Source organism: Asparagus officinalis, chromosome 6 (genome assembly GCF_001876935.1).
Source record: "Asparagus officinalis chromosome 6, Aspof.V1, whole genome shotgun sequence".
In the NCBI taxonomy this organism is placed as follows: Eukaryota; Viridiplantae; Streptophyta; class Magnoliopsida; order Asparagales; family Asparagaceae; genus Asparagus; species Asparagus officinalis.
Genome location: NC_033799.1, coordinates 71,147,699 through 71,161,124, shown reverse-complemented (window position 1 = coordinate 71,161,124; position 13,426 = coordinate 71,147,699). Strand labels below are relative to the sequence as shown.

Genomic DNA, 13,426 nt, shown 5'->3' with positions numbered 1-13,426 from the left:
GCACAAAACCTAAAGAGCATAGCTCTCATCTCATCTCATTAATAAAAAAGCGAAAATAAAAACAATAGCAGTTGTCATCATAATAATAAAATAAATCCTAGTAATAAACGATTCTCATTTCTCACTGATCGCACTCCCAATTTCCCCTCATTTTCTCTCTCCTCTCTCTCTACAACGGAGGTGGGCGAGGTTAGGGTTTCTCTCTCTCTCTCTCTCCAAAAAAGGTACCGCCTTTCCGCCATACCCTCAAACCCTAGATCGATTAAATTCGCAAAATTTCCGTTCGATTTTCAGGGGATTATAACTTAAACCGAGAAGGCGGAGAGAAGCCCTCTCGCCGATTCGAGATTTGATGCAGTGAATGGCCCATCAGGGCAAGTTCGTCTCGGTCAACCTCAACAAATCCTATGGCAAACCCTCGAGTCATCCCCAATCTTATGTATCAAGCGCCCGCTCTCGCCCTGGAACCCTCTCCGCCACCGCCGGCGGAGGCGGAGGCGGAGGCATGGTTGTCCTCTCCCGCCCTCGGAGCTCGTCGTCGTCTGCGCAAAAGAGCAGCGCGCAGAAATTATCGGTACCGCCCCCCTTGAACTTGCCCTCTCTGAGAAAAGAGCATGAGAAATTCGATCTGTCGTCTGCCTCGGGGTCGTCTGTTCGCCCCGGGAGCTCCGATCGGATCCGCGGATCGGGTTCATCGTCCATGGGGTGGACGAAGCCCGCCCCCGCCCTCCTCCAGGAGAAGGAGGCTCCACCCGGCCCGGGCCCCGCCTTTGTCGCCGGTCCTGCAGTTGACAAAGCTGTGTTCTTGAGGGGAGAAGATTTCCCTTCTCTTAAAGCTACTATAGCCTCTAGTGCTTCGAAGGTGAAAGAGAATGAGAGGGAGAAGCCCGAGTTTCGGTCACCTCTGCAGATGAGGCCGCAGATGAGACCTTCGTCTCGGTTGACGACTGGTCTAGCAACTGACGTTGATGGGCCGGAGAAATCGGAGAAGAAGGAGGAGAAATACTTTCCGGGTCCTCTCCCTGTTGTAAAATTGACCCATACTTCCGATTGGGCTGATGATGAGAGGGATACCGGACTTAGCCTCCCTGAACGTGGTAGATATCGAGGACCAGATGTGGATGCTCCTTCTAGGGAGTTGTATAAGGATGATCGGGATGCTGCAGGTTCTTGGAGGGCAATGCCCCAACCGAGAGATGAGAGAGCTGGCATGAAGCCCTTTGGGGTTGGAAGAGAGGTTAACAGGGATAGTGGTTCTGCTCGTTCTTCGCCCTATGGGAACAGTGTAAGGGATGGTCTTAGCAATGGCAGAGATTTGGGTTTTGGGATGAGTTCTCAGAATGGGAAGAATTTATCGGAAGGGTTTAGTGGAAGAGGCAGTGATCAACAGAATGTGCGTGGTGGTCGATATGGTGATGTTTTGAATAATCGACATAGAGGAGACGGCTTTCAGCATAATGCTGTGGCAAAGTCACCGTTTTCTTATGGGTCTAAAGGGTTATCTTTGAATGACCCAATACTGGATTTTGGTAGAGAGAAAAGGATGAACTCATCAAATAGTGGGAAGCAATACTATGGGGATGCTGGTTTTGATGCCACTGATCCTTTCTCTGATGACCCGATTGCTGAGGTAAATATGAAAGTTTTCAAGAAGAAGAAAGAGGTACAAAAACATGCTGATTACCATGACCCTGTTAGAGAATCATTTGAAGCTGAGCTAGAGAGAGTTCAAAGGATTCAGGAACAGGAGAGACAAAGGGCGATGGAGGAGCAAGCAAGAGTCATGGAGATTGCTCGGAGGGAGCAGGAGGAGAGGGAGAGGCTGGTTAGAGAGGAAGAGGAAAGGAGGCGGCTGATGGAAGAAGAGGCGAGGGAAGCTGCATGGAGAGCAGAGCAGGAGAAGATGGAGGTTGCTAGAAAAGCTGAGGAGCAGAAGATTGCAAGAGAAGAGGAAAAAAGAAGGATGCTTATGGAGGAGGAGAGAAGGAAAGAGAATGCAAGAAAGAAGCTTATGGAGCTGGAGGCTAGGATTGCAAGGAGGGAGACCGAAGTTAGTCAAAACGAGGACCAATTTCCCCGTGTTGTTGGCGATGAACGAGCTGTTGGCACAAGTGGGAGGGATGTACCTAAAGTTACGGCAGATATGGGTGAGTGGGAGGATGGTGAGAGAATGGTTGAGCACATCACTAGCACTTCTTCTGATTCCTCGATGAATAGATATTTTGAAACAGGTTCTTCTAGGTTACCCTCAAGAGAAACTGGTTCTTCATTTATGGATAGAGGAAAACATGTGAATTATTGGAAGAGAGATTCGTATGACGGTGGGGCGAGCTCAATGTTTCATGAGCAAGATAGCTATGCAAGGAGAGATACTTACAGCCCTGGGAGGGGTTACCCAAGGAAAGATAGTTATGGAAGTCTTGAGGCAGCCCCTATGAGGCCATCTTCTAAGGGCAGTGTGTCAGACCATTCTTCAGGTCCGGATGATTTCCGTTATTTAAGAGGAAACAGATGGAATGTTGGTGGCGAAATTGATCACTTCCCTAGAAATTTTGAGGCTGATGCAGCTGATTTCTTTGATAGTGAGAGGTTTGATGATAGTGCCTGGGGTTCTATTCGTCCTCGTGGAAGTCCTAATGCTTGGTATGCTGAAAGATCATTTCCTAATTCTGAGGTCGATAGTGTATTTCCCTCACATGGAAGATCTCGTCACTCCTTGAGACAGCCTCGTGTGCTCCCTCCTCCATCCATTTCCTCTACACGCCAGAGTCAGAGCTCATTCAGAGTTGCAGCAGATCGACCCATTTCTTCATCATTTGTCGATAACCAATCTAGATATCAGCATGGTGGAAGAAGTGTAGAAGAACCTGTGCAGTCAAACTATGATGGTGGTTACCATCAAAGGGTTCAACAGTCTAGAACACCGGAGGTACTAGAAAGTGATGTTATTTCTTCAGAGCAGAGAGAGAAGGATAGCCCAAGATGTGACTCACAGTCGTCGCTTTCTGTATCAAACCCACCTAGTTCACCCACCCAACTTTCTCATGATGAATTGGATGAAGCTGAAGATTCTCAGGCATTGGAAACTGCTCATGTTGAGGAACAAACAGTTCTATCTGACAGTGGACACATCATGTCTGGGATGGAGATGGAGAACATGAACAGAATGGCGACTGCAAGTTCAGTTTCTCATGGTGAGGATGATGAGTGGGAGATTGAAAACAATGAAGGAGTACAAGAACAGGAAGTGTATGATGAAGAAGATGGTGGCTATCAGGAAGAAGAGGAAGTAGTCCACGAAGGTGATGGTGGCAGAAATCTTGATCTGAGCCAGGAATTTGATGCACAAACATTGGACACGTCAAATTTAACTCACGAGATGGGTCAGTTGATCTCAAGTTTTGATGATAGCGCTGATGCTATCATCCCCATGGCTGATGATCCGGAGACCTCTGGGAACCTTGAGAAGGCAGTTCAGAAAGATGTAGTTGGTGACCGTAAGGTACAAGTTGAGAATTCATTTGCCCAAGAGTCAGCCAGTGAGTCATCGCAACTCATAAGCGAAACTGAGAATTCTCTTCAACAGTTGGCTCTTGATCCAGTATCTTCTTTCACTAGCAATATTCAGCCTATAGCGTCCCCTTTAAGCTTGCCAGTTCCTTCTACTTCCACAGTTCAGCCCATCTCATCCATGGCTTCTAACTCTGATGGTCAAGCTGAAGCTCCAATCCGACTTCAGTTTGGCCTTTTTTCAGGTCCTTCTTTGATACCATCTCCTGTTCCAGCTATTCAAATTGGTTCTATTCAGATGCCACTCCATTTACATCCCCAGGTTGGCACTTCTATTACCCAGATGCACCCACCTCAACCTTCTTTCTTCCAGTTTGGTCAGCTGAGATATCCTTCATCTATATCTCAGGGGATGTTACCACTAGCACCTCAAACTATGTCCTTTGTTCATCCCCCTGTTACTGCTCAATATCCTTCTACCCAGAATCTTGTTGGCTCTGGAACTAACCAAGCAAATCAAGACTCTTCCTCTCAGAACAACCAGGCAGATAAATTACCTTCAAGATCTGTAGAAGAGCAGGCTGGCCCGGTAACAAAGCCACTCGACCATTCTGAGGAGAATAAAAAAATGAACTTTGTGCATCTGAATGAAATGCCAGATCCACCCAATAGTGAGGTTCTATCTCGTGGTCAGTCCAATGTAACTGGAGATAAAAATCGTCAGTTTTCAGGTTATCAGAATGATGGCCAAGTTATTCGTGATGTTACTTCAAGGAAGAATTATCGAAATGTGATGAATAACAGAGAATCTCAGGTGCATCCTGGTGATGTTCCATCACAGTTATCATTGGGTGAAAAAGCTCAAATTGGGACAAGAGCTCCAGGAATAATATCTAGTAGCAGAGGAAGGAGATTTACCTACACTGTGAGGAATGCTGGTACAAGGTCACAATTTTCTGGGCCAGAAAATTCCAGAACTGATTCAAGTGTGTTTCAAAGGAGGCCTCGAAGGAGCATCCGAAGAACAGAGTTTAGGGTGCGTGAATCTGTTGATAAGAGACAAAGAGAGGGCGTGGATACCAATAACAATACCAGTCAGGAAGAGAGACCAAATTTCACTGGTAGAGCGCCAGGGACTACTGTGAGGTATGGTAGTAGAAAGGATGCTTCCAACAAATCAACCAAGGTACAGGATGATTCTGAGAACTTGAATTATGCTGCACCTACCTCGCAATTTACTGGTTCTGATGGAAAAATACCAGACAAGCTTTTAGGTAAAGACACAAAATCGAAGAAGCGTGTATCCTCTATTGAAAATTCTCGAGCTGAAGGAGATAACGGGAAAAGGAGCGTGAATGATGAGGAGGATGTTGATGCTCCGATACAGGGTGGAGTTGTCCGCATCTTTAAGCAGCCTGGCATAGAAGCTCCCAGTGATGAGGATGATTTCATTGAGGTAAGGTCTAAAAGGCAGATGCTAAATGACCGACGAGAACAGAGGGAGAAAGAGAACAAGGCAAAGTCTAAGGTGATAAAGGTAAAATGGACATTCTCTTAGTTATACTTCCGTCCTTCCTCACTACTTCCTTTTACAAGTGTACTGAAGAATATGTTTAATGCTTTGCTTTTGATTGGTCAATTTTAGGCTCCTCGGAAACATCGTGTTATTCCACAAAACAATGCTGTAGCATCCAAGTCAAACAAGGCAGTATCAGCTTTGTCAAGAAACGTGTCACAGAGAGTTCGTGAACCTGTTATCAGGGGGTTTACTCACATTGAGGCATCACCTGTATTCCCTGCCATGACTTGTCAGACCCTGCCGCCAATTGGCACTCCTCCCATGAAAATCGACTCTGAAACAAGATCGAAAAGCTTGAAGTATGCTTATATCTGTGACGTCTTATAATTGTTTATGTTATATACAGGTTTGTAAGTTGAGACCATATCTGACATGTTGCTCATCAGGGCTGGCCAGACAAGCACTATATCTGGACAATCTAGTGCTGCTGATAAATTTGTACCAGGCTTGTCCTTTGAGAACAAAACCACTGGACTTGGCAATGCTTCCCTATCTTTGGGTTCCTGGGGCAATTCAGACATAAATCAGCAGGTAACTCTTGACCCATAATATATTTGGCTTCTTGAATCTTATTTATAACAGCAAACTGTTAGATCTGTTATTTGTACAAGTATATCCCTTGGTATTGTTTTATCTAACTGCTAGCTCATTCATGATAATCGACACAATAAATGGCAGCTGTTTTGAGGTTGACTTAGATGTTCAGTACAGGGGTACTGATGTACTTAACTGCAAGTGCTTGTTTGCTTTTAGATAGACAATGTGGGAGATTGGGTAACCACTTAATTCTGGTTACTCATTTGTTGATCCTTTTTATGTAGACTTGGCACTCATATTTTGTGCATTAGATTTATCTTGCATGTATGATCCCATGCTTCGTCTGTTCTCTCTAGCTTTTGCCCCTGCACGTCTTTTTTTCTTCTTTTGTAGTTTAGGAGAGTCAGCTGTTAAAATTTCTTTATAGCTTATGTTCTGTAGTTTAGGAGAGTCGGCCGTCAAAAGTTCTCTGTCTAAACCTATATATCTTCCACATTTACTCTCTTCTTTTTCTCTCTATATTTTTGGAGAATCAATGATGAAGGCACCCCATTTATTTCCACAACAATTCACATATAAATCTTCTACAATATAAAAATCACACCGTTCTTTCATAATTTCAATGTATGCTTCAAAATTCAATTACTATAAGCTTCGTTTTGAGAAATTACACATCCACCATGCAGCCTATAACACATTATTTACATATTAAAGTAATTAGATAAGACATTTCCTGACTTTTACACATTAACTTTTGTTTATGTATGAAGGTCTATTATTTGAGGAAAAAGAATATCAAAATTGAGATTTAGTGGAACTCCATTTTTAGGCTGTGGTTTGATATAAATAGTGTGATTCATAAAGCTATAGTTATTAGTTGAAGGGCTAAAAAAGTTATTTAAGAATGTATCATAGCTTAATGTCTGACATATTATTAAACATTATATGTTCCGTAAAGGTGTGTTTCTGTGTAGTATTTTATACCTTAATAACAAACCCTAGCAAACTTCCCAAAATTTCTCGTTATACTCTCTTTATTGTTATCTAAATTGTTTTTGTAGCTCATGTTACTTTGTTATTATTATGATTATTATTCTAATATTCTAGCGTGGTGTTTTGATGCAACCACCTCTCTCCAACTCCTGTCAAACAAATTAGCATGTGGACATGTCTATGTCCAACTGTCCATTATCACTGTCCTTTCAAGTTAGATTTCATCAATTGAAGTTTAATTTTCCACAGTTCGTTGGTATATATAGTTAAATAGTACGGCATGACATGGTTATAAAGATGGCTAATTTTGCTGATGCGTATTGTTCTTAAAGGTAAAGTTGGCTGACTGAGTGCTTGAGAATCACTCTAGATGCAAGGAGCTTTTTCCTGATCTGTGCTGCCTCCCATTTTTGATCTATATACTTTCATTTTGCTGAGTGATGGTTAGCATCTGTTGTTCTGGACTAGAAGTTTGGAAGAGTATCATTACTTTAAGCCTTGAGTAGTGCTGCTTTTTTAGTTGAAAGACCTCAAATTCTCCACTAGAATATAGATTTGTTGATGCTTCTCAGCTAGAGGATTGACATATTGGAAGAAATAAGTTGCTTCTGAAAATTTTTGTTATTTAAATGGAAGGGAAACTAGATGATATAGAATCAGAGCTTGAAAGACTAATGTATTCAGTTATCTTCAGGTTAGGCCCCAAGCTTTTTGAATGTTCAATTAGTTTCACTAATAATCCGGATCTATGTTTTCATGGGTCTGGGTACAAATACTGGTAGGGTTATGGGTATGAGAGATGACAAATTTGTATATAAGGTAGGCAATGTTTTAAATATCGATTGATAAACCGATATTATTGGCGATTTATCGGTTTTGGGACTTTCCGCTATAATAAGTTCAATTCTAAATTGGTTATCGTTTTTGAATGTTTACCGTCGATAATGCGGCGATAAAGTGAGTTATCGGTCGATATTGTCGGCCCAAAAGTCGGAATTATCGGCTTTTGGTTTGAGTTTTGATTTCGGGCAACGGGCATCTATTCAATGGCATTAAAACTGATCTGACCCGAGTTTCTACCATTGGTTAGTGATCCTAAACATAATTGTTTACATTTTGGTATGTTTATATTTCATGAAGTATGATTAGATTACATTATAGTCTTATAGAATATTATATTTATGTATATCACCATCCGGTAATGTCACTCTGATAAATACTACTTATCCCCGATATATCCCGATATTCGCTATTCAATATGGATGTTGACCGTTCGATAAATCCCCGATAACCGATATTTAAAACCTTGAAGGTATCGTACGGGGACACGACTATATAAATATTCATATACACATAGACATGACTATATAAATATTCATATACACATTATATGTTGGATTGACAATTTATATGAGAACAAGGATGAGAACTAAAATTCCTATAACATTTGTATATTTCTTTTATTATGTGGATTATAAATTGGAAAAATCATAATTCGGAAATTGACTTATGTCCGATGAGTTTCAAGAGGTGGATGTAAAGTGTAGGATATATGTCTAGAAAATGTGTGACAAATGTTTTAAATTAAAACATGTATTGTATAATTGAGTACATGCTGGAATAAATGGATGCATATATGCAAGGAGAGTCCAAGGAGCTTGGGTATGGGTAGTTGTACGTGTCAGGTATGAGTTGAGCTTCAGATTAGAAGTACCCAGGTAACATGGACTAAATCATTAATATTAGAGTATATCATCCCTAGAAAATATTTTTCCTCTGTGGTTAGGAAGTAGGAGTTAGTGAGCTTGGGTATGAGTAGTTGTACGTGTCAGGTATGAGTTGAGCTTCAGATTAGAAGTACCCAGGTAACATGGACTAAATCATTAATATTATAGTATATCATCCCTAGAAAATATTTTTCCTCTGTGGTTGGGAAGTAGGAGTTAGTGGAAACTTTATAGCATTATTTCTTTTTCTGATGTGCAAGTTAACGTGTACTGTGCAGTACGAAAGGACATAGCCATCTTGGCGTGGTAATCTTGGGGAGGGTCATACCATCTTATGATCCCCTTTCCCTCACCCTCATCTTAAAGATAACTTGATGATGCATACCAAAGAAAACGATGTATGAAGCGACTTCCTTTTTTTCTTCTACAAACCTCCACAAGGGAATCTTTATCAGAAAAAGAGCTTTAGCTTTAGTGTGATTATTTTCCTCAATTTTTTCTCTATTTTGCAGCTTTCTAAAGACAAGAGTCTGATTCTAAACATGCCTAAATTAATGCTTAAAAACTAGTGAGAAATACACATAGCGGGAAGGTGAGAAATGTTACACTTGTACGAAAGGGGATAGGAATATGACAAGATAAGAGCATGAATATATGACAAATCTTGATGTGCATTATGCAAATAGGCTGTGAAGATGACATTAATAAAGTGTCTTACACACCATTGTTTGCTATAGCATGGATTTGACAGACCGGTGATTAAAAAGGCAGTAACATAGATGATAATAGGTTGGGTTTTGTTTCCTAGATCATAGTCCACCTTATATTTCCAAATTATTAAACCTCCTACATAGTTAGTTTTTCTTTCAATCAACCACTTGATTCCACTTTACTGCTAAAATTTTCCTGAAATCCCAACAATACCCTCACTTAATCTAATGTCTAAAGCACACGACCTCTCTTTCTGATTCTCTGCCAGCTTTCCATGTGAGGTTACGTGAGGTTGTTGGAATTTTAGAAAAATTTTAGCAGCAAAGTGGGATCAGGTAGTTATTTGGATGAAAAACTAACTTTGTAGGTGGTTTAGGTATAAATTGGAAGTATAAGGTGGTTTACGTAAATTGACTCTAAATATGAGGGGTTTTCCAAGGAAAAATCCCTATAAGTTTTTGAAGTTGGTCATTACGGAAGTGAAAAGATAGAGGAACATAACTACAAATCAAATGTAACAGTGGGCATATCATTTATGCGTTAAGCTGTTATATTTTTAATCTCAGTTTCATCTCGGGTTTGTGTTTATACATTCAACTTGTGGTATATTATAGGAGTAACCAGCATGTGTCCATGAATTATGTATCATAGATTGAGATCATATGTAGTTACATATAAAAACATAATTACGAAAAGATTATTTATTTAAGGCAATATTTTAGTTTATTATTTGCAATTGAAGATATATAGGGTTTGTTTGCAGAAAACTCATTCAATATGCTTAAACTTAAAATTCAAGTGTTCACATACAATTTACATGATCAATTAAAAGGGTAGGAAAATGCTAAGAAATAATTGGATCTAGAGCGGTGCAGGTCTTGATAATGTGAAGCTGGTAGGAACCTGTGACCTGCACTGTTTGGTCATATTCACAAACCCTCTCCATTTCCAACACTGAGCTGAGGCCATTAGTATGGTGTTTTGAGCATGAGTACGCTGTAATAGAGTGGTGGTGATAATGAAAACTGGTTTTCATGACCTGCAGTCTTATCTGATTTCAGTTTAGTATGAAGTCTGAAGGTTAATGTGTCTGAGCTGGCCAATCATCGTACTAGAGCTACTGATCCTTTTTATACATATCATTTGGAAATTGAATAACAGAGATAAATTTTGTATGCCTAGCCGCTTATAGTATTGTAATTTTTGGCCACCTACTTTGTTAGGCTCAATTCTATGGAGCCAATTGGCAAACTTTCTCGTTTCAGTATTATCTTTGAGCCCATCCCTCAAGTGACTCTGGAAATTGAGCCCGTCCCTCGAGCGACTCTGGGAAGTGAACAGTGATTATAGAGGAGTATTTGTATTGCTTGGTACGTATAATCTGAATGCGCTCTACGTGTGATTTTTCGCCATTTTACAAATATGAAATATATTTTGAAGCCATATGAATGTTATTCATACATCTGAGGGCATATGTTGCGTAGTTTTTTCCTCGTATGTTGTTGGACTGCCCATGGTTGAATTTGGTGACTTCTATCTATGCACTAGCTATGAAGTGTTTTTTTTGTTGTTTTCTGAAAATCATCTAGGATGTTGATTTGACCTGTAAATAACCTTTTTTAAATGACATAATCATGCTGGAATTTATGTTACCACACATTTTCTGATGAGTCGTGTTCACTTTTAGGTAATGGCCTTAACTCAGAGTCAACTTGATGAAGCCATGAAGCCAGTACAATTTGACTCCCTAGTAACATCAAGTTCAACCATTTCTCTCGAACCCAGCAAGCCATCAACATCTATCATGGCACCAGAAAAGCCTTTTCCTCCATCATCAAGCCCTCTGAATTCCTTACTTGCTGGAGAGAGAATTCAGTTTGGTGGGTCTTGCTTCTAATCGTTCAATATAGTTTGTTTTCTTGGATATTTGATGTGGCATTCAAATGTCTGCGATCTTTTTTCATTCAGGTGCTGTTACCTCTCCAACTATTTTACCTCCAGTTAGTCGGGCTATATCCAATGGGATTGGGCCTCCAGGTTCTTCTAGATCCGATGTTACGAAGGATGCGTTGTCCGATACAAACAATGATAGCACCATTTTCTTTGATAAAGATAAGCATCCTGACGAGTCTCGTCCTCATTTAGAAGATCCTGAATCTGAAGCTGAAGCAGCGGCTTCTGCTGTTGCTGTCGCTGCTATTAGCAATAATGATGAGATAGTCGGAAGCAGGTTAGGTATTCGCTCTATTCCAGACTCCAAAAGCTTCAGTGGCACAGATAATACCGACTTGAAAACTTCAGGAGGTGATATATTGTATTTTAACACACATGGAAATCAAAGTTTCTTTTTGACATAGTTTATCTAGTTGCTCGTATAATGATGTTTGAATCATGTGGCAGGTTTGACTTCTACCCAAGAAGTTACAGGTCAATCAGCATCTGAAGAGTCTCTTACTGTATCTCTCCCAGCAGATCTTTCAGTTGAAACCCCTGCTCTACCATTATGGCATCCTTTGCCAAGTCCACAAAGTACTTCAAGCCCTGCGCTCTCGCATTTCCCTGGAGGTCCTCACTCTCATTTCCCTGTAGGGTTTGACATGAACCCGATATTTGGAGGGCCCATTTTTGCCTTTGGTCCACATGATGAGTCAGGTGGTACCCAAACACAACAAAGAAGTACAACATTGGGTTCTGGGCCACTTGCATCTTGGCCACAGTGCCATTCCGGTGTTGATTCCTTTTATGGCCCACCAGCAGGTTTTCCTGGACCTTACATCACTCCTCCTGGAGGCATACCTGGTGTTCAAGCCCCACCTCATATGGTGGTCTATAACCATTTTGCTCCAGTTGGTCAATTTGGTCAAGTTGGACTAAGTTTTATGGGCACAACTTATATTCCTACAGGGAAGCAGCCTGACTGGAAGCATAATCCCATGACCCCTGCAGCAGTGAGTGTTACTGAGGGTGACGGCAGCAATGCAAATGTTGTTTCAAGCCAGCACAACCAGCCGAATTTGCCATCTCCTATCCAGCATCTGGCCCCAGGATCACCTCTCATGCCCATGGCTTCTACGCTAGCCATGTTTGACATGTCCCCTTTTCAGGTTAGTTCTCTAATTATTAACTCACAGACTTGCTAATTAGTTCTGGTAGAGGTATATTAGATGGCGTGGTTATATTGGTTGCCAATGAGTGCATTTTCAAAAGGATCTAGTCTCTTTCCACTTTATTTACTTCCATTTAGTTTCACATTGTCTGGAGGTATATGAAAGTATCTAGTTATTTGCTATCACTGATAGTTTCTCAGTGATGGAAGAAGCCCTGTAGGTTGTCGTTAAGGAATTAGACATAGTTGTTTGAGTGGACCAGATTTTCATTGAGAACCAGTCTGCTTCTGAATGGTCATTCTTATTAAGTTTATTGAATGATTCCAACTTGATAATTATTTGATAGGAACACCTTTGTATTGATAATACATCACTCTGCATGAAAGGCAAACTTGCTATTTTAACATTCAAAGATTGAGTTAACTGGTTTTGCTCCATTGCTTTCCTTTTAGTTCGTTGACGTGCATTTTTTGCTTTATGGAACATTTGAAGCAGAGTTAAAGTGTTAAAGCTGTGGGTTGGCTGTCTTTCAGAATCAGATAACTGGTCTGGTTTGGTTATTTAGTCCTAGTCCTACTTGAGAATGAGTTGTATTTTCTATTTTTATGACCAACAAAATTCAAACCAATGCCCAATACAAACTCAGTCTGTCCAACCAGACTCTGCTGATCTGGCATTATATATGAGAATCAGTTTGGAGACACTTGAGAACATATATGGAACAGAGGTAGGTGTTACCTATGTTTATATTTGTTTAGTTTAGAAAATAAAAAAATCTCAATAGTATATTGTTTGAATGTTAAAATCATATTCATATTTGTTAACTATACAGTTCGATGGATGGAATATAAAACATGAATTGATATGGACAATAGCTACATATATTCTTAGAAAATATGTAACTCTTACACTTAGTATTTTCTCATATTAAAATAACAAGAGAAAGATCTTCTTAATAAAATGTGTGCTTGAGTAAATATTTTTTTATAAATCTGAGCACAGTAGAATATACATGGGTAGTATCTTATAATACATAGGTGTAACTAAATTTATTTGTACCTATCACTTTCACATTTGGCTTTACAAAAGCTAATTTGGTAATGAAAACTGGAGCTTCCCTATTTATTAACTAGTTTGTAGCTCTCCAATGCTGAAATCAAGGTGGTCCCCTTCCTTTTAAAGCTCCAGGTATGGGCTCGTGCCTTACCTTAAATGAGGATCTTTTCATTAATTACTGATTCTCTTCTGGGTAAGATTGTATC

At 40.3% G+C, this 13,426-nt stretch overlaps 2 protein-coding genes across 2 annotated transcripts in view; both read left to right on the top strand.

Annotated features, from left to right (window-relative positions):
- LOC109846301 overlaps window positions 1-309 on the top strand; it is a 7,714-nt gene extending 7,405 nt beyond the window's left edge. The window contains exon 2 of the mRNA XM_020415526.1: window positions 295-309. Within this exon, the coding sequence (XP_020271115.1) occupies window positions 295-309 (15 nt within the window). The remainder of the gene's footprint in view (window positions 1-294) is intronic.
- The window catches only part of LOC109844497, a 16,686-nt gene continuing 4,032 nt past the window's right edge, over window positions 773-13,426 (top strand). Inside the window, exons 1-6 of the mRNA XM_020413551.1 lie at window positions 773-5,047; window positions 5,156-5,388; window positions 5,476-5,620; window positions 10,745-10,937; window positions 11,026-11,361; window positions 11,458-12,161. Coding sequence (XP_020269140.1) covers window positions 911-5,047; window positions 5,156-5,388; window positions 5,476-5,620; window positions 10,745-10,937; window positions 11,026-11,361; window positions 11,458-12,161 — 5,748 coding nt within the window. The 5' untranslated portion in view covers window positions 773-910. The remainder of the gene's footprint in view (window positions 5,048-5,155; window positions 5,389-5,475; window positions 5,621-10,744; window positions 10,938-11,025; window positions 11,362-11,457; window positions 12,162-13,426) is intronic.